The following is a 26,958-nucleotide window of genomic DNA, read 5'->3' as shown; positions in this document are numbered from 1 at the left end:
AAAAAGAACATTCTAGCTCTAATTTGAATGAAATTTGTTTAATATAACTATTATTTTATTATTTGAGTGACTATTGTATAAGATATCTATAAAGTTTTGTTTTTTTCTTTTCAATTTACTTTTTATTTTTTGTAAGAAGGTGTTTCAATTTAGTTTTTGAATTTTAAATATTTTTTAATATAATATGATAAAAAATCTCACGTTAAATTTACCAGACATATTATTTAATATATAGATGGTAGAAGGTTGTCTTTTTTATTGATAATTTATTCATTATTATGATTATTATTTTTCTATATCACGTAAATACTTTATTTGTTGTGCTGTTTATAATGATTCTTTTAAATAATATAATATTTATAATAAATTGTTTGTTTTGTAAAATCATTTTTCGGATCACTCTCGTCGGAATTTATTTTCTTTTGAACCCTACCTTTTCCTTCCTCCTCTGCCACCGCTTCCCCCAATACCCGGCAGGCAGCCACTGCAACCCAGCCAGTCGGACACTGCCGCCGCCGCACGACGCTCTTTCCCGACGCCGCTGCCGCTGTCGCTGCCCAACGTCAGCACGCCCTCCCTCGGCTATCGCAGTCTTTTGGTCGTTTCCTCTCACACCTTTCACACTTTGCCGCCTTCTGCGTAGTTGACCTAAAATGGTGGAGTGGAGAAGGTAGCAGTTGATGGCAGTTCTTCCTCAACGAATTTTTTTATTCAAAAACTTGAAACTACCATGTGCAAAGAACTTACTTGTTTTATAAGATTTCCCTGCACTCAATCCTAACCAATGGGTGATTACTGAACTTATGCTACTGAATAACTCCCGGCGATTGATTGAAGCTGTGTGATTCTTCAAAAATTTCTCGGAAAATTTTAGTTTATGGGGTTTTAAGAGTTCAACTGCAGTAATTCAATTGTTCTTAGTTTACCCCCCGTCTTCTACGAGCATTTTTAAATGGTGGAGGATGTTGAATCCAAGCCTGAATCATCTAATTCCTGCTGTAAAGTGGTAATGCCTTCTTTCTTTCTTCCTTCTTTCTCTTCTGCTTTTTGTGATTATTGATTGCATTTTTATTTCATTGTGGTTCTTCTGAGTCCAGTGGAAAGATTTGTGCACGAAACTCGAAGAAAAGAGAAATGCTTTACGGCAGGCAACGAAACTCCTTAATGAACAATGCAAGAGGATTGAGATGGAGAATCGTAATCTTAAAAAAGGTAGAATGTCAATCATAATTATTTTCCTCTGCCTGTTTTTATATGTTCTAAGAACGAGGTTTCTTTTAGCAGAATGGGTCTGAGTATTGACGAAAAAATATTTATTCATCGTAGAATTTGTGAATTGTGATACTTCTACCAACAATAACACGGAGATGTGACATATGGTTTAATTGAAAAAAAAAATGTTAACCAGCACAAGAACTTTTTTGTATCTTTACTTAATTTGTGTCAATTGGAGAAGATGTTTATCATCTATCAGGCCTAATATTTTTTTCCTTCCATGTGATTCTTTTTTTAATTGTTCAATTAACAGACAAATGATACCAACTGTGTCAAGGTAAGTTCTCTCCCCGCTCACCTCCCTCGTCTCTCCTCTCTCCTTCCTCCTTTCTCCTTCTGGTTGCCGGAAAGCCCTTTCTGTCTCTCTCTCCGACCAATCTAAAGAATCATCGTGGAAGTAGTCAGTTGCAAAGTCCTTCAGTCTCACTATTGTACTTGGAAAGAATGTAATCGTATCCATGTTGAAGATGTGGAAGCTAGCAGAAAATTGTCAGTGTCCGAAACTCAACTTGAATGGTTTTTGAAGGCTGTTTCGGACTTGTTAAGAGGTCCAGAGGATAAATTCTTTCAAAAGCTGGGTGAAGTAGACTGAGGAAGGTTGAAAGTATGGAAGTTTAAAGCAAGGAGTGGCTGGGTGTTAAGCTGCATTTTCTGGCCTTCTTTTGGAGGTCACTCGAATTTAAGAGTATGCTCAGGAGACAATCAAACAGGGATGGGGCTCGTTTCATAATATGTTGGAAAATTTTCTTAGTAAAGAGGAGTATGTTAATTGGTTTTCTCGCAACCATTCGAAGAACACTCTTCCATTTTTGACAAGCAACACAAGTTACACAGAAAAAGTCAAATCAAAGGACAACATTTTTTGTATCTCAAAGAATACTTCTGCATCTCTCCCCTGTTTGGCAGGTTGGTCTAAGTCTAAAGAAGTGATTAGTGATACCTTCTTAGCCAGGAAATCAGATAATCAGGGCCAATGGATGATTAAGAATGCTGAAGTCGCCACAACCAACTTTGAAAGTCTCTGGATAGTTACCAAACTATTTGCATTTGATGATTTGCGAATGATCAGGAAATCGCTGGAAGATTATTTTCAAGCAAAGATAGTCATAAATCATTTATTTGGTGAGAATGCTCGCATTAGTATTGATCAAGGCTCAATTAAGGATCGTATATGTGAGGAAGGAAAGTGGCATGCTATGGGGTCATTTCATCTCAAATTTGAAAAATGGAACAAACTTAAACATTTCATCTCAAATTTGAAAAGTGGAACAAACTTAAACATTTCATCTCAACTTTGAAAAATGGAACAAACTTAAACACAGCCGGATGCTTGCTTTGAAAGGCTATGGAGGTTGGTTAAAAATCAAGAATCTCCCCTTGGATTATTGGAGTAGGAGTACTTTTGAGATCATTGGTGATCATTTTGGGGGTCTTGTGAACATTGCCACAGAAACTCTTGAATCTCACAAATTGTAGTGAAGCCAGGATTCAAGTCAAGTAGATTTGCTGCGGTTTTGTTCCTTCAACGATTGAGATTACTAATGTTAAGAGAGGGAATATCTTTTCACATTTTGGTGATTTTGAATTTTGCGCCCTCCTATGTCAACTAGTGGTTCTCTTATGTTCTCTTATGGTTAAACATTTTACATATCCCACCGACCTTTTGAGAATTAGGAGGGTTTTGCAAGATGAAGATTTAGATCTCTCTACTTTTCCTCTGGTTTTGAAGGTTTTGATATCCACGTTCACAGTCCTTCCCATAGCAAGAAATTTGTTTGAAGCTCTGAAGATTTTGCAAGAACATTCATCGACCTCGGGGAAGATGGCAGTGGAGGGCAGTCAGGCCGACATGAAATTAATTGCACCGGAGAATGAAAAGGCATCTTTTATGGACATTGCCAAACCCGTTATTAACAGCTGTCTAGACGAGGTAGTGGGCCCCACGAAGATTGATTCTCCTTTTAAAATGTCGATATTTAAAGGGTTAAGAAGAGAGAAGGATAGCAAAAAGGCGCCTTTTATTAAGGCTACGAGAGAATATAAATTTAGTACGGGTCAAAGATTGTGGAATGTTTTGATTTGAACAAGCTGTCCCGTCACCAGTTTAGCAATTAGTATCTATGAAGATAGTTTCTTGGAACAAGAGGTTTAGAAGATCTCGCCAAGCATTCAGCCCTCAATGATGGATGGGGGGCTTGGGTTAGGATAATGTGGTTTCCTCTTTGGAAATTTATTTTGAGGAATTTCTTTTGGGAGGGATACTCCGGTAGTAGAATCAAGTATTTAGTGAATTGGAAACAGGTTACTTACTTAATGATGGATAGGGGGCTTGGGTTAGGAGGTATAGAAGTCCAAAACACAGCTCTTCTTGCTTAATGGGACTGGAGATTCTGGAAGGAAGATTCCCCTTTGTGGAGGCAAGTTGTAAGAAGCATTCACGGCAAAGAGGTATTTGATTGGCACACGTCAGGCAAATCCGGGAATAGTCTAAGGAGTCCTTGGGTAAGTATTTCAAGAGCTTGGAGGAAGGTGGAATCTTTGGCCTTATTTAGGCTTAGCAATGGTTGGAGAATTGGTTTTTGGACAGATACATGGATTGGTGTCTCCTCGCTTAATGTCCAATTTCCTAAGCTGTTTAGAATTGCCTTGTTGCACGAAGGGTCGGTTGCTGCACATTGGGATAGTTCTACTTTGTCATGGTCTCTCGTGTTCAGAAGGTTGATGAAGGAAGAAGAAATTTAAGACTTCCTTCCAATCTCTATTATATCTTCTTTTGTCAAAGAGGGTGACTGAGATGGATGATAGTAAATATTGGTCTATCGACCCATCTGGTAGATTTTCAGTCAAATCCCTATCTGTGCATCTTTCTCCATCATCCTCACTGGATAAAGGTATGTTTAAAGCACTCTGGACATCTAGTAGCCCAAGGAGAATTAAGATTCTGATCTGGATTATGGCTTTAGGTCTTATTAATTGCTTCTTGATTTTGCAAAAAAATCTCCCAACAAGTGTCTTTTGCCTTTGGTTTGCCCACTTTGTTTGAAGAACAGTGAGGATCTGCTTTACCTCTTTATGACATGCCCGTTCTCATCCAATTGTTGGGGGAGTATCCTATCTCTTTTTAAGGCTGCTTGGGTTTTTGATGGTTCCTTGCACTCAAATGTGTTCCAATTATTGAGGGGTCCGATTTTGTCAAAGAAACCACGCTTAATTTGGGAAAATATGATCAAAGCCCTATTGCTAAAAATTTGGTGTGAGCACAATCAACGGATTTTCAATGACAAGACCTATCAGTGGGCTGGTTTTGCAGGAGAAGACATTATGTGCTTTTAGCTAAAAATAGGAGTTGAAGATGTGGTCTTTTTCTTTTTGTTTTAGCTTCTGTAATTTTTGCATTTTGTCAGATTTTGTTTTGTCTTGGCCGGTTTGTTTTAGTTTTGTTTTCATTGTATTCTTATGATTCCAGGATATTACTTGGGATATGATGATGGCGTTAAGGGGGTGTCAACCTAGTTGAGATGCCTGGGTGTGCCTCCTGATCCCCTCTTCTTGGCTTCTCTATTATTATTCTCATTATATAATTCTCATGTTGTCTGAATTTTTATTAATAAAGATGATCGTCTCCTTTTCAGGAAAAAAAAAAAAAAGATACCAACTGTGTAATTCCCATCCCCTATTTCTTTTGTGTTGAGTGGTTCTATTTAAGAAGTAGATTTGATTTCAACCTTTATCCAATGAAAGAGTCATTCTCCTTGATATATGCATCAGTTTGGTGGTTTTTGTGTCAGCCTTGAAACTTGCAGCTTTCCCTAATACAGAAGATGAAAAAGATCTTATCTTAGCTGTTGAGCATGTGAATATTAAAAGAAAAGTTGTAGTTTGTTGATTCTAGTTAATATCTTCTTCTTCTTCTTCTTCTTCTTCTTCTTCTACTACTACTAACATTGTTGATAATTAATTGGTGTAGGGTATGAGGAGGAAAAGGCTCGAGCTTCTATTGAGAGAGAGGGCAAAGACAAAGAATCTGCTATTAGAGTGTCTTTAGAGAGGGAAATTTTGGACTTGAAATCTCAAATTTCATCATTGAGACAAAATGATGTGGAGGCAGTTAATGTCCTAGGGGAAGTAGATCATCTTAATGCACTTGTTGCTGAGAGTAAGAAGGAAATTGTCCAACTAAAAGAACTTCTAGAAATAGAGAAGAGAAGGAAAGATGCTGAAAGGAATAATGCTGAAGCGAGGAAAGAGGAGGCTGCCCAAGCATTGAAAACTGTCAAGATTGAAAGGAGTAAGGTTAGCGACTTGAGGAAGTTTCACAAAGCAGAAATGGATAAGGTTAATGATTGCAGACAACAACTTGGGATGTTGCAAAAAGAATATGAAGAAACAAAGTTAAAGTTGGCTAGTGAAACATCTAAACTAATTGAGGTAAAGAAAGATCTAGAGGTTGAAAAGCAAAGGGCTGTCAAAGAGAGAGAGCGTGCAGATTCTGAAATATCTAAAGCTCAGGCTTCAAGGATAAAAGCTGAAGTAGCCATGAAACAGGCTGGGGAAGAAAAATCTAGGGCTGAAAACTTATTTCAGCAACTGGAAAGAATGACATGCAAGATTAAGGAATTGGAGAAGGAGGTCAAAGAACTTCAGACTGTGAAAATTTTTATTGAATCCTGTTGTGGCCAACAGGTTAAGAAAACTAATAGGAAGGGTGCGAAAAAGAACGATAAAACTTGGATGGAAATGATACAGAGTAATGCAAATGAATTAAAGTTGGCTTTTGAGTTTTTGAAGGCTAAGGAGTTTAACACAATGCATAAGATGGACAGAAATTTGGGGATTATAAAGGAGAAGTCAGTAGATTCCAGCTTGATAGAATCATCAGAACTGAAAAACCATTTGGAGATTTATCGCAGGAAGGCCATGGATGAACAATGCCGTGCTGATAAATTGTCTCTTGAGTTAGAAGAAAAGAAAAGGAAGGTTGAGAAATTGCAGAAGAACGTACGTGAATTGAAGTCTTCTGGGAAATTCGTGAATGCGTCTGGTGTTTCTTTAGAACATGCTATGACTTCTGAACGTGCAGAAATGAAGCTTTTGAAAAAAAAGCTAAAGTTTGAGAAAACGCGATTGAAACATGCTAGACAAGTGGCTAAAGTGGAAAAAACTCACCGTACCATTATTCAACAAGAACTGAGTCGTTTTAAGCTAGAATTTGTCCAGCTGTCAAACCACTTGGATGGCCTACATAAATTTGCCTCTACTGGCACTAAGGATAATAATGAGTTGGAAAAGGTCGGTTTTTCCTTTTAAATTCCTTGTTTGTTAACTTTTATTTAATATTGTAACTATAGTACTGGCTATATTGATTGTTATATTTTACTTACTTGTAAAGGCACAATGACATCACCTTATTGTCATTCCTCTGTTGGATTGGTCTGCCCACTTTTCCTCCGAATTGATGTAGGTTGGTTATTGGTAACTTGAAACTACATATCTTCATCGGTTTTCTGGTAACTCTAATTTTTACAAGTCTTGCCAGTGATGAATTGATTGCTAATAATGTTCACTTCAGATTTATAGTTTTGCTATACCTCTCATGGAGCTGATTGAAATGTAGTTGTCTTCCTTTTTCAAATTATTAGTGAGCTCAAAGATCGTTTTTCCTTTTTATTTTATTTTTATTTCTCATTATGGAACTGCTGAGAATTGTGGGGGTATTAATATTTTCACCTTTCTCACTTGATTTCTTCTTCATTTCCTTTCGCCTATGTCTTGATGGATGGTTGTGGCATAAAGTTGTTTATGATTGTTTTTTTTTTTTTTTTTCACTTTTTTCTCATTGAAAATGGTTGTTGTCAATTAAAAAGTTGTTTATTGCATATTCATTTTTAATTGAGTTGTTGTGATCCTCTTCTATTCAACAGCTTGCTTTATTCATGGTGAATTTACTCTTCAATGGTTGTTGTTACTTACCATTCTCTACCCACTTTTGACTGAACACTTCTTTGTTGAATGGTTCACAGACGATGAATGCTAAGAACTTGCAAAGTTTGTATTCAAAGAAGAATGTACGTGCTATAGAGGCATTCCAAACCTGGATGCCTGATACTCTCAGGCAGACCACCCCGCAACCCAGTGCTCCGCTTCTTCCTTTGTCTGGAGTGAATCATATCACATCTTTATCAGGTATTGAGTCTAGGTCGGAGTCCTTTCCTGGAGACTCTAACAGAAAAATGTTACAAAGTTGTGCAGTCAATTCAAGTACTGCATCTTTTTCTGATGGTCAGTTGGTCGGCTCACAGGAAAAGGCTGGCCTTTGTTTGACCGCAACGAAACTGGTTGGAGAGAATTTGAATGTGCAACCAAGAATATCTAACTTATCTAGTGAAGTTAGTAAGATGCAAAGCAATGAAAACCTGACTATGATGGCTGAAAATAGCGGAAGAAGTCCTATTAAAAACCATGTTGGGAGAGCTAATGAAAAGCAACAAAAGAGAAAAAGGACCACTGGAGCTGTTGAATCCATTGATTATTTATATCATGAGAAGAAGAAAGTGCATTCTCAGGTTGAAGAGCTCTTGCATGCTCTAAACAGTCCTTTAGAAAAGAGTGGACATGTGATTTCAAGCTTGCTTCAAGATTCTTCTGCTGATAAGAAAATTCAGAAGAGAAAAAAGGCTTTGTGCCAGAAGAAATTAAAGGTGCAACGTGTACTTGGTGATAGTGAAAGGAAGTTGGATAGAGTTGACAATGAAGTTTGTGTGCCCAAAAGTAGTGGTAGGCAACCTTCTCAACCTGTCAGCAAACTTACGGACAGTTTCCAGCCATGTGCAGAGGAACTTAATAATTCTATCATAAGTGAACTTCAAACCTTAGAAACTTTTGGGAATATAGCAGATGTGGACTATATGAAATTGCTAGATCTGGATAGTGCTGCTGATGAGGAATGTTACAGGAGAGCAGTGGAAATGCCACTGTCGCCTTCACTTCCAGCTATTTATATTCCTGGTGCTGAAACCTCTGCTTTGAATGATTTTGATTCTTTAGTAGATGAGTTCCAGAAAGAATTGCCAGATGATAGAAAGGATGAACCACAATCACATAGCGATGGTGTCACTGATGTTGAGATTAAGTCCAATTATACGGAATCCTGCAACTTTGACTTGGTAGGAGATATTCATAGTCAACGCCAAGTTGATTCATGTTCAATACAAGGGAGACATGAGAGGGATCTTTTCGATATTGTGCAGGCAGAAAATAACTGCCTGGATCAGGTTGAGGTCAGTCTAGGGATGCCTGGGACAAACGTTTCTCTCTCTGGTTGTGAAGGGGTGGACATATCAGAAATTATATCTGGAACCCTGGACAACTCTATCCCTGACTTTTGTGTTCTTTTCTCTGATTCAAAAGACTGTCAGAGCATCTTTAGAATTTTTTCAGCAACTAAGGCTTGTATAAAGAGGAGCTCTATGATTAGTCAAAAAGAATGGATGGTGCAAGGGATTTTGGCTTCCCTAAACATGGAGCATGAACTTTTATCGAAGTAAGTGTTTCATTTGCTTTATCTAGTATCTCCATTATCTGTACCGGTACCAGTACAAATTATTATTTGTTTTAGAAAAAAATATTTTCTGTTTCATGTTTCCTCCTTCCAAATAATAAGCAAGTTCCATAAATTCAGGGAGAAGACTTGTGTATTCTTTTCCTTGTTGCTGCTCAACTTCACCATTGTTGCTGTGCATAAATATGGGAACATTTTGAACTGCGATACGTGCTTGGATTCTTTTTCGGCGCACATATGCGAAGGTTTACTCTCTCTCTCTCTCACAGTAATTTATGAATTAACAAATTTAATGCATATGATTCTTTTGTGGTTTCATATTAATGATATTTTCCACATTTCTTTCTTCTTTTTCCCCTTTTCCTTGCTGCCAGCAATGCTTGATCTGGAAATAAGGAGTTTGTTTGCTAAATTGCTTAGTTTGGACAAGTTACTTGCCCTCATAGAAGACTTCCTAGTAGATGGACGGATCCTGTCATGTACAGATGCCTCTCTTGAGACATTGACGAAGGGGGTTTTGAGAGTCAATATCCCTATCGATGGAGTAAACAGAATATTGTCACTTACCCCAGCGTCAACGGAGTATTTGATTGCAGGAAGTTCCATACTAGCATCAATTTTTAAGGCAGTTCATCGTACTGATCTTCTTTGGGAGGTATCATACAGTATTTTGAGAAGCTGCAGGCATGAGCCTTCGTTGATGTTGACATTGCTTCATATTTTTGCACATATTGGTGGAGATCAGTTTTTCAATGTGGAAGGTTACTCTACTCTGAGGGCTGTCTTGAAATCAATAATCATGCACCTTGAGAAGGTTGGATCATCAGATGATGCTACTTTCTCCCCACTCAAGAGAAATTGCAGAACAGAGTTTGCTCAATGTGCTAGCTGCCCTTTTTCAGAGGAAGCCATGTCTATGCCCACGACTATCTCGTTTCTGTTGCAATTGATCCGGAAGAATATATCAAATGGGATTATGGATGAAGATTTAGAAAATCCAACCAGTTCGTTAAATCTGGAATCCTTCCTCAAGAGGAATATACCAAATCAGAGCCGTAGTAAAAATTCAAGTGAAAAAGAGGTCCGTCCATCATTGTATTTGGACACTGATGCTTCTTGTTTTTTAAAGAAGTTCAGGGTGTCTGATGATGAACCACACTTTCTCTTCAATCCATCATTGTCTGATGTTATCGATACCATCTCATTGGTCGAACTTCTAGCGGGCTACATGGTATTTGTCCTCACCATTTTCTTTTGCTTTTAATTATTTTACATCAGTCTGTCATTATGCATCTATCTTTTCTCTCTCTTTTTTTTTTCTTTCTTTCTTTCATTTTTGCTAAAGTTAATGTGATCATTTTTAGAGGGTTAGAGGTTGTAGGTAGAGGGTATGAGATTTTTCCAAGTTTATTGTCAAGCTGTGTCTAAAGTCTGGTTTTTATTTATTTATTTATTTATTATTATTATTATTTTTTTTTGCAACAATGAGGCTACTCCAAAGAGTAAATCTCTTCCTATGAAATTTCCAAATTCATTTTGCTAGTAAGCTTTGATTTTTGACCTTGAGAGCAGTTGATTCAAGATCTTTATAGGAAGCTTGATTTCCGGGGAATTGACTGAGTGGATGCCCTTTTTATCCTTGTTATCACTCCACAAAAAAACTCAAAAGATTCCTAGAGTTTTTCTATGTGAGCAGCAACTTTGGAAGAGAGCTTAAGTAGAGAGAGGTAGTAAGTGAGGAGGTTGTTTAGGGTGGCCTGAATTAATGCAAGTCTTCCCCCTTCAGATTTCAGATATATGAGTACTAATATTAAGTCTTTCCTCAACCTTTTAAATGTTGGGCTCCCAAAAGGAGACAATGAAAGGTTTACCATTGATGGAAGACCAAGGCATGTGGAGGGGCAAGAACCAATCTTACATCCAAAATCATTTTCCAAGGAAACAACCATGGTCTCCTCAGACTAATGCCCAAGAAATCTGATTCTGACTGTTGCGCTGAGACCAGAAGCTTGTTCAAAAGTATGAATGATCTCAAAGAGGCTTGATAGCTTTTCACCCATTGGCGAGGAGAAGACGATTTTGTCATCTGCAAACTGTATGTGTACGGAGAGACCATCATTACCCACAGTCCCAAACCTAAGAAGCACGGACACGGACACGGATAAGATAGGACACGACGATACGCCAATTTCTAGGACATGGATACGTTGGGGATACGTTGTTGAAAGATAAAAGTGGCATTAGTCTTAAGGAGGAGGCCCTTTATTAGAGTACTTTTCTTCCTCAAGTAGAGGTCTCTGAAGTTCTAAGTGAGGATAACTAAGTCGATTTTTCAATATCAGGTTACTACGAGTTCGTGTCACAGCTAATGGAAGAGGTTAGGCTTTTCAGTTCCCTTAGGACTTGTCAACTTGTTCAGGTGAATTTTTGGGTGTCCATTCTTTAATCTTTAGTTTTGTCTCAGTGGCTGCTTTGTTTCTAAGAAAAAGCAAAACAAAATCATATGGATGATTGTAGTTCTTAAGAGACCAAGTCCACCAGCATTTAAGCCAAGTTATTCTTCAAAGAGTGTTTGGTTACTCAATAAACTTCAATTTGTCTCATGAATTTCCAATGAGTGATTGTCATTTTCCAATTTATGCTAGATTCACAATGGTAGAATCAGTGAGTCTTAAGTCTCATATGATTTCTTGCATAAAACACATCAATTTGGCATTGAATTCAAGGTTAGGACTCCTTTGCGACCTTCTTTTAGCAATATTAATGGTCTGTGACTCTGTAGACAAAAACAGATGGAAAAATTGATCTTTTTTTGGCATGTGACTCTTCAAGTTTATCCACAAAATGTTCTTGTTCAAACTTCAAGATTTCCTTTGAAACTGCCATCTTAGGAAACCTCTGAAAAATGGATATGAATCTAACTTCCATATTCTTGTATTCTCTGTGCTCCTGTAATACAGCCTTTCAGTTTCAGCTATATTCTATGGCATAAATTACTATGCAGTCTATTTGATTCGTGCATCCAATTATTAAGAGATATTCTGTGCTCAATTGTTGAGAGGCATTTGATTTCATTCGCCAGTTGCTGCTACTGTTGTATACTTATCCTCAGTTGGGTAGTTGCTTGATCGCTCTCTTGCTTGTGGACACACAAGCATACACATCTTAGAGTTCTTTTTTCTAGTGGTTATTGTCTGTTAGTTTTATGTGTACTATATTTTCAGTTTATAATCGAGAAAATTCTTGTTAAGGTTTACTTGCAAATTGCAATGGTAGCAACATTGAAATAAATAATAATATCCTTCGAGTCTTGAAGTGGATAACTTTCTGTTACACTGCAAATTTGATATCTAATCTTTGAGCGATCTGAATATGATGTTGCTTATCTTGAGATCCGGAGCTGATACTACTTTTGGTTTGCTTCTAAATTGCAGAGCTGGAATTGGACATTTGCTAACATTATCTCTCAACTCATGGATTTAATGAAGTCATCTGCTAAGAAGGGCTTCGCAATTGTGATTCTTCTTGGCCAACTAGGGAGGTAAGCCAGTGCAACTCTCTGGTATTAAAAATCCTTGTGTAATTTGTAGTGCTTAATCTTCTTCTGAATAGCAAATACATAGAGATTAAACTTGTGCAGCCAAAGAGAGCTTATCACCACATATGATGGGAATTGAAATGTCCGTCAATACGTTGATATATCTGTAACTTGGAGGTTCGACTTTGATATTAAAAATTAATTGACACCTCCAATATCTTTTATAAAACACATAAAACATTACAAATTACCATCTATTTATCTCAATATAAATACGAATATTAGTAATAACATCTGCAACTTAGTTTGGAAGTAAAAGCAACTAAATTATTAATTTAAATAGTTCTTATAAACTTGTTTACATAAAGAAATATCTATTGATATCCATATTTTATTGATGCATCCATATAATTGAATCTCGATATCAATAAAGCAAGGAGGAAAACACTATCTTGACCAACCCACATTTCATAAACTTTTCAAAGATTCAGTTCATTTGGTGCTATTACAAACATATCTAGGGTTCTTTTTTGAATCTCGATATCAATATGGATATCAATATTTCTCTCTTTGACTCGCTTTCTTTTTCAAATTTTGAATCTGAGAAAAAAAAAGCCATTTACCCATGTCTGTTCCAATATCTTTGACGCTCTCTGTCTCATTTATGTACAGCTTCTTGAGACTTGGCACATCCAGTCATGGAACTTTGTTGTTGTCTCGGTTACTTCTGTATTTTATTTCCTTCTTTTGCTATTTGAAATGCATCGACTTATGGATGCACAATTATCCCATAGAGAATGCACAAACAGTTTCACTGTTTGCTCAAGCAGGAATTGGAATGTAAATAATCTAACTTTTAATTTATAACTGCAGGTTAGGCGTAGATGCTGGAGGCTTTGACGATGGAGGAGTTAAGATCTTGAGATTTAATCTATCAGCATTTCTTTGCTTGGACACTACCATTAAATCAGGTCTCTGTGTTCAAATTGCTACGGTTTCTGCCTTGTTAGGCCTTCTCCCTTTTGATTTTGAAACTATCATTCAAGATAAAGTAAGCTATCTAGCCTCTTCGAGTCACTATGCTGAGGTTAACTTAATAAAGACGTGGTTTTCTTTATTAAGTCCGAAACAGAAGGAGTTGTCACGTAACATTTTACAAGTTGGTGTTTGCAATGTAAGCTGATATATATTTGATATTTCCTTTCTTGATGCAACGTTAACCTAACTGAAGTTTTGACCTGTTTCTGAGGCATGGACAAGAGTTTATCGCTACCAATTTTTGAAGACTCACCTGTAGATACTTAGGAAATTGAAGATTTGTACATATCTATAGCCTAATCTATTTTTCTTCCGCACTTTAAAGAGGAGAGGATACATATAGTTTTATGTATTGTTTTTATTGAGTACATTAATAGTCCTGAAATCAAAATTTGTACATTATCCCATTAACTTCCAGTGTCATCTACTCCGTTCGTTTGCTAGAGTTTTGCTTGGCTTTTATGTCAAGGTTGTCTTAGTTTTGGCATAATTCTTTCTGATGTGTGACCTCCAACAGTAAAGGTATATTTTGCTTATCTTTCATCTCTTTGACAATTTAGCCTAACGTTGATAGTTATTGTCACATACAAAACATCATGTAGGTATATGCAATTCTAATCAAATTACGTTTTTAAAGTGTCTAAGTAAACGTGTTAAAAAAATTCAATTATTTTTATGATTGAAACTCACTAGTTTCGATTGATAGAAACTCATCAGATAACACCAAGGGTAAACGTGGATTTAGTTCAGTGTATTAGTGAAAGGGACTTGGCCCATTAAGCACAAAGAGGAGTTATTGATGTATGATAGTTAAGATTTGGTGACTCATTAACCTTTAAATGAAAGGTTGTTAGGTGTAGAGCCAAATTCACTCCAAAGTCAGTCCAAAATTATCTCTAGACACCGGTGCACATCAGCATATTAAAGTGATATATTTATGAATTTAACTCCGCCACATACATTATTTAATGTTGGGACCATGTCACATTGATGTCATGTCTTGATGCAGAACAAATTGAGATGAATTGATTAAATTCTGATGTAATTGTTTTACATCACTCTTGGTTCTTTTGCTATTAATTTAAAGAGTAGCATCTCACATTGTTTCCTTCTGGACTAAAAGCAAAATTCTAAATTCATTTCTCTAGGATTCTAAATCCACACTTCACTTTTATATAAAAATGTATGCAGAAAAAGAAAGAAAATCCCTCATCAGTGAACATAGCAAGTGAAATCACACTCTTACTCTCACTCTCAATTTGAAACAAAGAAAATAAAAGTGAAAAATCATTGTTCAAACTCCTACAAACGTAAATACTCACTTTTACATTATTAGAGATATCTGATACTGTTAAAAAGGAAGCTAGTTGCAATAACTGGAGCCTTATTATTGATGGACAATTAGTCAATACTTGGGACTTCTTTTGGATTTTTTAGTCCTAAATGATGCGGCGCTAGCCAAAGGAGGAATGCTCTGTTCATGCCTGAAAAAGTTACCAGGATCAACTTTTGTCTTTACCTTCACAAGCCTATTGAAGTTGTTCTTGAAATATTTGTTGCCCCATTCATTGGCCTGAGCCAAGGTTGTATTGTCCTTCTTGTTCATACCCAAATCAAGATCTCTATAATTTACATATGCAGCTCTTGGAGACTTGGAAACATATGGAGCCATGTAGTTGTAGAGTTCTCTGATCCACTCTATGTGTCTTGTTTCATGTTTATCTCCAGCTTGCCATGGGTTTACATACTGAATTTTGAACAAGTTTCCTTTTCTGTGGGGGAATGGGATTTCATTCTCTGAGATCTTGCTCATCATTCCTCCATAAGGGTTCCAGATCATCAGTGGGCTTTCTTCTTGGAGAAATATTTTCCATAGACCTTCCAATCCAGTTTCTGGGATTGGGACTTGAACAAAGTCTGATTTAGCTTTGAAGTAGTTCTTGAATTGTGGCTTTCCTTGTAGAAGAACTTCAGGTGGTGTTTTTGGTGGTTCTCCAGCTATGTAAAGAACTGATTTAATCCAGCTGGTTTCAATACAATCTTTTGGTGTCAAACCCAATTCAGGGAAACTTTTTCTCATAATTTGTAGGAGTCTGTTGGAATCTCCAAGAAAGAGAGCATTGTAAGCAGTGGTAATGGTTCTTTCTTTTGTAGCTTTATCATTTGTTACTTGTATTATGACTCTAATGAACAAATCTTCATCCAGCTTGTCAGCAACTTGTTGCCATTTGTACAGGACTTGAGTGGCACCTTGCTGTAATGTCTTTGGAACAGTGAAAACTGTCACAATTTCTGGAACAGAAACCAATTGCAACTTCCACCAAAGAATAATCCCAAAGCTACCTCCAGCACCCCCTCTAATAGCCCAAAAGTAGTCCTCTCCCATCGTGGATCTATTGAGGATTCTACCATTAACGTCGACAATCCGAGCATCAATGACATTATCAGCACCAAGGCCATATTTTCTCATCATGGAGCCGTATGCACCACCTGTTATGTGGCCACCAATACCTAAGCTAGTGCAAAGGCCAGCAGGGAAGCCATGGACATTGCTTTTCTCTGAGATTCTATAGTAAACTTCACCAACCGTTGCACCAGCCTGAACCCATGCTGTGTTATCTTGGATATTCACTTCGACCGACCGGAGTTTCGCTAGGTCTATGACAATGAAAGGAGTTTCGATTTCGGAAGCGTAGGAAAGACCCTCATAGTCATGGCCACCACTACGAACTCGAAGATGTATCTGGAGCTTCTTCGAACAAATAACGGCTGCTTGGACATGAGTGTCATGCAATGGAGTGAAGATAAATTGAGGCTTGGGAACTGAAGGGTCCAAGTATCTAAGGTTTTGTGCAGTTGACTGAAGGAGAGGGAAGAATGAAGGATTGTTTTGAGAACAAACAGATAATGGAGGAACAGATTGTTGAGAATTGAGAGATACACATTGTAGAAAACTTTGCTCCAATGAAGCTGAGACTGAAAGTGATAGAAGAAAGGGAAGTAATAGAATCAAAATGGAAAAGCCTGAATACAACATTGTTTTTGCTAATTTCTTTTTGATGATGAAATTGTGATGTTTTAAGAAGTGGTTGTGCATACATATATATATATATATCTATATATATAGTTGTGATGAGTGTGAGAACATACATTGGTTTGGTTAACATGTATTTGAGGTAAGGCAAACGTCATGCAAACTTAAAAGAATTAGTTTCGTCTTCAATGAAATCTTCTTTATATATATATAATATATATATATCACAATCTTCAATTTTCAATCCTAAAAGTATATCTCCTTATTACAATTCACATCACCCTTTCAATTCCTATTTAATTATTTCCTTGTTAAAAATTTAGTTTCCAATTTCAATTATTTTAATTAATTTCTTTCCTTTTCTGATTTTAATTTTCATTTTTTTCTTATAAAGTATGTCTTCTAAAATTTTTCAGTTATAGTAATATATTTATTTTTTAGTTTTTTTTAGCCATTGATGTTAAAACTTAGTTTCCAATTTCATTTCTTTTAATTAATTTTGTATATGAGGTTTTTAAAAACAGTGAACAAAATACAAAAATATTAAAACAATTTTGATAAAAAAAAATCCTACAAATCTACGAACTCAAACGTAAAATAATAATAATAATAAAAAATACACTACAAGGGAGAATGTTAAGTTTAAGTTTTGTTTTTCTTTTACATCTTAAAAATAAAATAATAGGGTAGGCGTAAAAATGGTAAATTATATTTGACAAAATATTTAGAGAATATAATAAAATTTTAAATTCTATTAATGATAGACATTAATGTTTATTATTTTCGAATAGAAGTTTATTAATTTATTTTTACATATTAAATGTTTATTAATAGACACTGATATGCATCTACCAATTATATTAATAGACACTATATGTTGACAATATTTTAGTTTACTTTACTATATTTAAAAACGTTTCTTAATAATATTCATATTGCTAAAGTTTTAGTCCACTTATAAATATTATTTTCTGGGGTCTTTTCAAAAACATAAAATAACGGCAAAGTATTTACATTGTATAGAACAATTTCGAAAAATAAAAAAAGCTCAGAGACTCACTGTGTAAAATACCAAAAATGTCCCGTCAACAATGCGCGTAATACATTTGGTAATGCGATCGCTTAATTAATTGGGTACACAATCATTTAGATTTGTCTATACGATCATTTAGATTTGGCTACACGATCGTTTAGATTTGAGGTTTCAAATCTTAAAAAAAGAAATTTCAAAATTTGGTAGACTGATCGTTTATATTTGGCTACACGATTGTTTAGTTTTGAATACATGATCGTTTAGATTTGGCTACACGATCGTTTAGATTTGGGGTTCCAAATCTAATTTTTTTTTTCAAAATTTGGTTTACGATCGTTTAGATTTGGCTACACGATCGTTTAGATTTGCCTACACGATCGTTTAGATTTGACTACATGATCGTTTAGATTTGATTACATGATCGTTTAGATTTGGCTCTAAACGATTTTTTTTTTTCAAAATTTGGTATAAACGATTTTTTCAATATTCTTTATATACGATCTTTTAATTTTGGTTACTTTAATTTAAATCCATAACTAATTTTTTCAAGATTTTTTATACACCATCTGCGTAAAAAAAGAAAAGAAGAAATGCGATTTTTTTCAATATTCTTTATACACAATCTTTTAGTTTTTGGTTAAAAATAGATTTGGTTATCCAAATATAAAAAAAAGAAAGATGGAAGAAATTGCTATAGAAGAAGAAGACGATAAAAAATCAGATAGAAGAGAAAAGGATGGAAGTTTAAAAAATGGCTAAATTGATGGGCTAGCCGTACATATCCCAGTAGTTAGTTATATTTAGTAAAGTTTCCCTTCTTTTCTCTTGGTATTTTAGAAATTTCAAATTAAATTTAAATAAATTTTAGAAATAGAACGATTTTAAAATCTAAAATAATTTCAAATCATGGTTTACCTAAAAAGTAAATTTTTTTAACTAAAATGTTCGGATTTGGAAAGATTTCATACGATTTGAACTAAAATTAACCTGGTCAAATTCTACTTATATTAAATCTCTTTTGTTCCGAACAAAGTAAATAATTTATAGGAATTCAAACCACGTAATTTAAAATCATATTTCTTAATATATTTATAAATACAACCAAATATAAAATCTTACCCTATATCTACATAGCCTGAGATAGACATCAATACCAGTCTATCTATGATTACAATTTTTTTCTATTTAAATATTTATTTGCTTCCTAAAATTTTACTTCTTCTTAGACATACAAAAATCTAAACTTTAATTACAACTTATTTAAAAAGAATTGCATAGTAAAATTTCAATAGATAAAAATTGTTTCTCTATGTAAACATTTGAATTTACTATTTCAATCTTAACATGAAAGTACACAAATGGTTGGAAGTTGGAACACTTGACATTTATTATTTTCTCATTTGGACTATCATTGCATTTGCAAAAAAAGACTTTGATAATTCTACTAAAGAAAAAGCAACCTATTTGCTTTATCATTTCAAATTAAATTGAATCTCCTTTTTGTTTTATTAGAAAGAAAAAAAGAAAAGAAAGAAAGAAAGAAAGACAAAAGAAGAAGAGAGAAACCCATCATTTAAGGTTGTGAGTGTGGGTTGTTGACCCAACTTTCATCTCAATCCCCAAAACACTCTCTTAGCACCAAATTTGGGTAATGGTAGAGATGTTTGTGGTTCCTTCATTTTTTAATTAGATGTATACTTCAAAATTAAAAGTTCTAACATTTTCAAACCCTTTTATTAGTTTTTTAAAATTTAAATTACAAACTTTCCTTCTCCATTTTTATTTTTTTTTGAAAAAATTACTGTTCAAATTATAAAATTTTAGATTTTATCAATATTGATGGACAATGATATATTTATAACAACTTTGAGCAATGTTCTATTAGATTCTAGCATTGTCGCTAATAAACAATGATGTAAAATTTGCTATATTTCGTAAATATTTTGATTCATTTTGTTATAATTAAAAATATTTGTGTATATTTTTTAAATCCAAATCCATGTTTTAAGAACTAATAACACAGTTTTTTGTTCTTAGAGATTGAATACTGAAAAAAGTTGAGAATAAAAACTATAATTAATACGAAACATACACAAATTTCACATTAAATGATCATTTGAGTTTTGAAATTGGTAGTTTGTATTCTTAGATTTTAAACCATTTTTGTCAAAGAAATATTCAAATTCGTTGTCAAATCTAAAAAATAAAAAAAAAAAAAGACAATTTTTTTTTATTATTTTTACTTTCAAAAAAATAATTTTTTAAAAAAATTTTGACTGAAAATTCAAAAATATTAAAGAGAAACGACAAATTTTCGTAAATATAATAAATCGATAAAATATTTACCTCTTGGATAACAAACTTAAGAAATTAGCTATTTTTTTAAATATTTCAGGTTTGCCTTTCCTTTTATCATCCTTCTTCTCCACTTCGTCTGCGATTTGATTTTTTTCTTTCCATCATTTTCTGACATTTTTTTCCAAACTATTATTTGATTAAAGATAGTGTATCAAATATAAAAGATTTAATTTTCTTCAAACTTTTATTTGGTTGTTCAAGATAGTGTACTAAATATAAAAGAAAAAAAATGTCCTTATTTTAAATGATCGTGTACCAAAATCCTAAAAAAAATTGTTTAGATTGAGGTAGCCAAATCTACAGAATTGTGTAAAAAAAAACCATTTAACCAATCTTGAAAAAATCGTTTTGCCAAATCTAAACAATTGTGTACCAAATCTAACCAAGATTTAATATGCTAAATTTTAAATTTTTTGTTTAATAAACTATTTTATTTTTATATTTTATAGATCTATTAGGTTCTTGATAGATTCACCATTTAAAAAACTAAGTAATGAATTTAATTTGAACAATAAATTGACTTTTTGTGTCCAACATATATTTGTGAATTTTAAAAATTGTCAGAATTAAGCATAGACACAAAACTATATATATATATATATATATATATATATATATATATATATATATATATTAGAAAATGTCGAAAGTTTAATATTAAATATTTATAATTTAATCTTTTTTTTTTTAATTTTATATTTTAATATGTTAGCCCATTTTGAACAACCAAACAATTTGACTTACCAAATAATCAAATGTCTGAAAGAAAAATCAGTATCTCCGGAAAATAAGAGATAGTTTTCAAAGTACTTTTGATCACAATTCAATGCAACTAGAAATTTTAGGAACAGAATACCCTAATTAATCATGTTCACTTATTACTATCACAGACTAACAAATCTTACGCTCTCCTTTTGTGGAAAAGTTCTAAATAACAAATGTTAAGATTTTTAAACTAGATAACTTTTACAATGACATGAGTTTAGACCCTAACGTACTTTGATTCATTACTATTAATCTCGTAAAAAATTAAGTTTTTTTCTTGGTCTTCCTTTGGAACTTGATTGTGTTTCTTGACATGTAGGAGAAAATAATTGCTTTGATGAGTTAGAAAGAAGATCTATTCATTTGGTTTTATCTTTACATAGACATCTCCTATTAAAATATTTAATATATAGGAAAATTATTGCTTTTTACTTAAGTGACAAAAAAGGAGAGAAAAAAAAAACAATGAGGTTTTTTAAAAAATAAAACAAAATGCGAACATATTTACACTGTATAAAACAATTTTGAAAATGGAAAAAACTCAAAAGTCCACAACGTGAAATAACGATTAATCGACCACACAGGTGCGAAAAACGATCTTGTAGACCTAGTCTAAAAACGATCTTATACCAAATATAAACAATCTTGGTACATTACTTGATAATGAAAACAGAATAATAAGAAAAAAGGACAAAGTACTTGATAATAAAAAAAAATAAAGAAAAAATATTGTCTTTATGAAAAATATGCTGTTGAAGATGAGAGATGAAAAAGAAGGATAGATTCTAGAAGGGGATGAAGAAATGCTCGAAGGATAAATTTGGAATTTATAAAAGAAATTATTTCAAATTATACCAACTTCATGGGCATTTTTTATTTTGCTACTTGAGCCATAAATATTTAAGTTTTGTTCTCCATATATAAATTAACCTAAAACAATTATCTTGTAAGATTAAATAGAAGAGAAGGTATAAGAGCCACATTGATGATGATATTAAATTATAATTAAATCTAATAGTATTCTTTATCCTCAACCAAAATTTTAATCCTTTGATAAAAACTCTAGTTGTCGGGACTCTACGGTCCAAAAATCACTTTCCAGAAATTGTCCTTTCGTGGATGGACTCAGACAACTTGAAATTGTTAGATAATACAATATTAAATCTGTAATATGTTTAAGCTTTTAATGGTTAAGGTATTCTTGATTTTTGTCGTACAACTCGATGTAAATTTAAACAAGAAGATGTCAAAGCAGGTGACTTAGAAAGTCTTATATTCAAACTGTGTTATGATATTTCATTTTCCAACTAAAACATATTGGATTTTCTAACATATATTTCAAACTAAAAAAACAAGGGAAAGGGAGAGTGTTAAATGATATCATTTGAAAATTTTCTGCCAATGCTATGTAATATTCTAAAAAAAGAAGTTCACTAATTGATCTAAAATTTCTATATACATATTTCTAAAATTGCATTCTATTTTATTTGAGTCATTTTTAAACCTATTTGAATGTATGTACTCTCTAAGTCTTTATTATTTTAATTTTCTAAACTTTCACACACAAAATCAAACTCTCAGCTATACAACATTAGATTACTTACTTTAGTCGGTCATTAACAATTACAAGACATTTTGGAATTTCTTAAAAACTCCAACATTTAATTAACCTAACATGTGATTTGTTCACGTTGACTTGTCATATAAAAAACATATTATGTTAAGTTTTTCTTAATTAAAGAACTTATATCACTGTTTTTTAATATAAACTTTAGAAATTAACACGTAATTCAATACTTAAAAAGTTCAATGCCAAAATAAATCACATACACTCCAACATAATTTAATTAGTTGAATATGTTTTATTTTACAATAAAGTTTTGATAACTTTTTTGAAAAGTCATAAAGTTATTTAGTGTTCCACTGTATTTGAAATCCAGTATTAAAAAATAATTTAATTAGCATAAAATAAAATACTCAATTAATAGGAGTTAATTTTTTGTGTACTTTAAAAAGTGAAAAATTTAAAAGAACAAGCTTGGATCTAAGCTTTGTTCATGTGGACCTCAGTTGATTAGTTAATTATAAATGACGATAGAGATGTACTTTAATTACTTTATGAAATGTGGAAATGTAATGGACCATATTGTTATCAAGTTTATTAAATTGGTAATTGTTATAAAATAAAGAACAATATAATATAAACAATAACAGTGATGCAAGACAAGGAAAGAAGAAGAGAAAAAGAGTAAATATAAATTAAAGAAAACAATTTACATAGACACTAAGTTATAACACGAAATTAACTAAGAATTATATGAAAATTGGTAATTTATGTATATTATAAATATCTAACTTTATAATATTATAATTATATTTGCAACAATGATAATATATATATTTATTTAGTGATTGAATAAAGGATATGATGGTCATGTATTATTTTGTATTTATCTGTAAAATGTTTGAAAGATGAGAAAGTGAGATGATTAAATGAGTTGTGTGATTTGGAAATTAATAAAAAGGATTGACATTGACTTAGGAATTCTATTTAAAATACTTAATTATATAAATTAGAGTCAAGTTTGCTATTGGAAGCATATAATCTTTAAAATGTTCTTTTTTCCATATTTTTAAACTAAAGGAAAATTTGACCGAATATGAAAAATACCTTTTCTTTACATATTAATTATAATTTTTAATTTTAAGATTTCACAAACAGGTGGGCTAGAAAATCAAAATTAGGGTTGGGGCAGAGTTCTTAAGATAATTAAGAATTAAGTTGTCAAATGATTAGTTTTGTTTAATTACTGTGTTTTTAAATTTCTTTTAACCTATATCTTTTTAAGGTAAGTTTTGTTAGGTTGAGTGTTTTTTTCTACAATTTCGATAGGTGAAAAACTTTAGTTCTCCCTTCCATCCACTTCTCCCCAAACACACAATTTAATAAAATGTTGCCATCATTTTTATTTTTTAAAAGTGTTTTTCTTCTAATTTAACTTTTATGTGGTAGAATAGTACACTACAAGAATTTAGGGCTCTACCGACATTTATTTTTGGCGACGAAAAAAAAATGTGGGCAAAGATATTAAGAGCCGACGAAATTTTATTGCGTGGGCACATCTTCATTTGTGTCGACGAAAATATACACGTGGGTAAAAGATTGTAATTGCGTGGGCACATCACCGTTTTTACCGACGAAAATATATATGTGGGCAAAAAGTTATGTGGTTGAAAAGAAAATTTTATTGTTGGATTTCTGCCGACGTTTATTTTAGTTTATCGCCACGTATCGAGTGTCGGCAAAAATTTTAAACATTTGCCCACGTAATTTACGTAGCCAAAACCCCACATTTTTATATATATTTATGGCGACGCAGGATTTATACATGTGGCGACTTAAAAAACGTGGGCAAAAGTTAAAAAAAAAACTAATTTCACACATTCTTTTAACTTTTCATTTTCCCTCTCTTTCCTTTCTCCCACGCGTCTTTCTCCCCCTTTTTCGATTTCACCTTGGCCGCCGAAACCCACCTCCATTTTTCCTTGCCCGAAACCCACCTTGGCCGCCGATTTTACCTTGCCTGCGAACGACATTTTTTCTGGCGACACTATATTTCCGGCATATGGCTAGACAATTTTATTCTGGCACACTATATTTCCGGCCGCCGATTTCACCTTGCCCCCCTTTTTCAACTTCAACGGAATGAGACCTTTTCCGATTTCTTCTTTACCGCCGACCGAAACCCAGCCCCATCCATCCCTTCGGCTTTCGTCTTTGCCCGAAACCCCCATTCGCTTCAATTTTTAGCTTTGCCCGAAATCCCTCTCCCTTCAGTTGGCCGAACCCCCCCCCCCCCCCCCCTCAATTTTCTTCCTTGCCCGAAAACCCCCCTTCACTTGGCCGAACCCCCTCCCTCCAGTTTTCTTGTTATCCCGAACCCCCCATCACCATTTTTCTTGTTCGCAGTAAACACCCTGCCGATTTTCCCTCTCTGTTTTCCTTCTTGCTTGAACGCACCAGAAGTAATTCGATTTTTGCCCACGTTCTGCAATCAGGTGCTCTTACTTTGTTAGCTTAGCTTACTGTTCTGTCCCAAAGATTTTTGCCCACTTAGTTGCTGTTTTCTTAGTTTACTATGCTGCTGTTACTTGTTCTGCCGCCTCAAACTTGTGCATATGGCTAGACAATTTTTTTGAGACGATACTGAAATTTTGATAAGCCTTATTTTTTACCTATTGTTTCATTTTATTTGCTATTACTATTAGTATGAATTGTGAGAAATCTTAGCATACTTATATTTTTTTTATTGATTGACCACATCTTGATAAAAATAATGTGAATCAACTATGATTTATGTCAATTTTTTAGATAGAAAACAAAAGAATAAAGCATAAGTAGTAGGTACACTCATTTGCTTGCAACTTTCACAAATTATATAAAACGTCCTTTTGAGTTTTGAATGTTTCAGTTTGTGGGGATTAATGAGATATCTCTTGGTAATAGTAAGGCTATCAATAAGGGCATAGTGATAATTAGCTACAAGTGCTTTTGTTATAAATAAGATTACATTGAACCGTTTGACAAGGTTATAAATAAGATAATTAGCTATAAGTGCTTTCATTATAAACAACTTACAAATAATGATAATTAGCTAAAGTGTCAACATTGATCATTTTTAGAGATTCTATATATGGTTTTGAGTTAGAAAGATAAACTTAGACATTTTGGGTGTTTTTTTTGGTCGGTTTGACATTGAATTATCCCTTCCACTTAAGCTAATATTTTGTGGTAATTCCTACAGGGTTAACTTTTTGTTCATTCTATTTGAAGATGAATAGGGATTGGATTAAACTAAAAAATAGATTTTCAAGTGATTATATTCATGGGGTTGCTCAATTTATGGAAGTGGCTAAGTGTCATGTAAACGATGTGGGGAAAACTAGGTGCCCATGTAAGTATTGTCAAAATTCAATGACACAAACATTGGACGGAGTAGAGCGTCATTTATTTATGTACGGAATATCCTCTGTATATAATAAATGGGTTTATCATGGAGAAGCAACGAACTTAGCTCGATTTGAACGGGGTGCTACTTCATCAGAAGGTGATACATTAAGTAGAGAGGCTAATGTTGGCGACGAGGACGATGATATTTTAGATCTTTTAAATGATTTGCAAGGATCAATGATAGCAAGGGAAGAAGATTTTGATGATGGGGATGGTTTTGATGATGAATTTCCAGAAGATGTCGATGAAATGGATACTAGTAACATTTTTGAGGAGTTGATGAAGGAAGCACGTAACCCGTTGTATCATGGATGTACCAAATTTTCATCGTTGAATTTTTTGGTGAAGTTAATGCATATCAAAGTTTTGAATAATTGGAGCAACAAATCGTTTGATATGCTACTAGAATTGTTGAAAGATGCATTTCCAGTCGGTACATATATACCTAAATCATTTTACGAAGCTAAGAGAAAATTATGTGATTTAGGGTTAGGATATGATTCCATCCACGCTTGTAAATATGACTGTGTACTATTTCGAAAAGAATTTGCTAATTGTCAAAGTTGTCCAGTATGTGGTGAATCTCGATATAAAACAAATAGTGGGAAAGGAAAGAAGATTCCAAATAAGGTTTTGCGTCACTTTCCATTAATTCCAAGGTTGAAACGATTGTTTTTATCAAAACATATTGCTTCTGAGATGAGATGGCATAAGGATAAACGAGTTGACACAGAGGATGTTTTACGACATCCAGCTGATGCTGCAGGATGGAAGCACTTTGATAAAGAATTTCCTCAATTTGCTTCAGAGCCAAGAAATGTTCGTTTAGGCTTAGCTTCAGACGGTTTTAATCCATTTGGGAATATGAGTACTGCATATAGCATGTGGCCAGTAGTGCTTATTCCATACAATTTGCCCCCTGGAAGTGTATGAAGGAATCCAATTTTTTCATGTCTTTGCTTGTACCTGGACCTAAATCTCCTGGAAAAGAGCTTGATGTATATTTGCAGCCCTTAATTGATGAGTTGAAAGAGTTGTGGAATAATGGTGTGCGGACCTTTGACTGTACAGATGAGGAGTACTTTCGATTACATGCATGTTTGTTGTGGACCATCAATGATTTTCCTGCATATGGTGACTTGTCGGGATGGAGTACGAAAGGATATCAAGCATGCCCTACTTGTAAAGAAGATACGTCATCGTTTGGGATAAAAGGAAAAATATCTTTTATGGGACACCGACGTTATCTTTCTTCTGATCATATTTGGCGTCGAAGTCGACAACATGACGGTAAATTCGAACGCAGACCTCCACCAGTTGTAATGAATGGAGATGAGATCTTACAACA

The 26,958-nt window shown here is 33.7% G+C and overlaps 3 protein-coding genes across 4 annotated transcripts; 2 read left to right on the top strand and 1 right to left on the bottom strand.

The window, feature by feature from the left end:
* Nucleotides 1-375: 375 nt before the first annotated feature.
* Nucleotides 376-13,820, top strand: LOC103488580 (uncharacterized). 2 transcript variants are annotated; one of them, XM_008447383.3, is made up of 8 exons: nucleotides 376-1,006; nucleotides 1,098-1,212; nucleotides 5,243-6,564; nucleotides 7,296-8,815; nucleotides 8,954-9,078; nucleotides 9,208-10,064; nucleotides 12,268-12,374; nucleotides 13,245-13,820. In XM_008447383.3, the coding sequence occupies exons 1-8, from the start codon at nucleotides 953-955 to the stop codon at nucleotides 13,552-13,554; spliced, it is 4,410 nt and encodes a 1,469-aa protein (XP_008445605.1). In that variant the 5' UTR covers nucleotides 376-952; the 3' UTR covers nucleotides 13,555-13,820. The 2 variants fall into 2 exon arrangements, with proteins under 2 accessions (XP_008445605.1, XP_050936231.1); XM_051080274.1 differs by lacking the exons at nucleotides 12,268-12,374; nucleotides 13,245-13,820 and adding an exon at nucleotides 10,686-11,264.
* A 706-nt stretch (nucleotides 13,821-14,526) lies between these two features.
* Nucleotides 14,527-16,490, bottom strand: LOC103488583 (berberine bridge enzyme-like 13). The gene has a single exon (XM_008447397.3). It carries the CDS (start codon nucleotides 16,444-16,446, stop codon nucleotides 14,815-14,817), a length of 1,632 nt encoding a protein of 543 aa, XP_008445619.2. The 5' UTR covers nucleotides 16,447-16,490; the 3' UTR covers nucleotides 14,527-14,814.
* An 8,004-nt stretch (nucleotides 16,491-24,494) lies between these two features.
* On the top strand, nucleotides 24,495-26,543 carry LOC127144175 (uncharacterized). Its single transcript, XM_051079745.1, has 2 exons — nucleotides 24,495-24,658; nucleotides 25,405-26,543. The coding sequence occupies exon 2, from the start codon at nucleotides 25,434-25,436 to the stop codon at nucleotides 26,541-26,543; it is 1,110 nt and encodes a 369-aa protein (XP_050935702.1). The 5' UTR covers nucleotides 24,495-24,658; nucleotides 25,405-25,433.
* Nucleotides 26,544-26,958: the final 415 nt, after the last annotated feature.

The sequence above is a fragment of the Cucumis melo genome, chromosome 12, assembly GCF_025177605.1.
Source record: "Cucumis melo cultivar AY chromosome 12, USDA_Cmelo_AY_1.0, whole genome shotgun sequence".
NCBI classification, from domain to species: Eukaryota; Viridiplantae; Streptophyta; class Magnoliopsida; order Cucurbitales; family Cucurbitaceae; genus Cucumis; species Cucumis melo.
The sequence above is the reverse complement of the archived record's forward strand: the minus strand, read 5'-3'. Positions and strand labels throughout refer to the sequence as shown.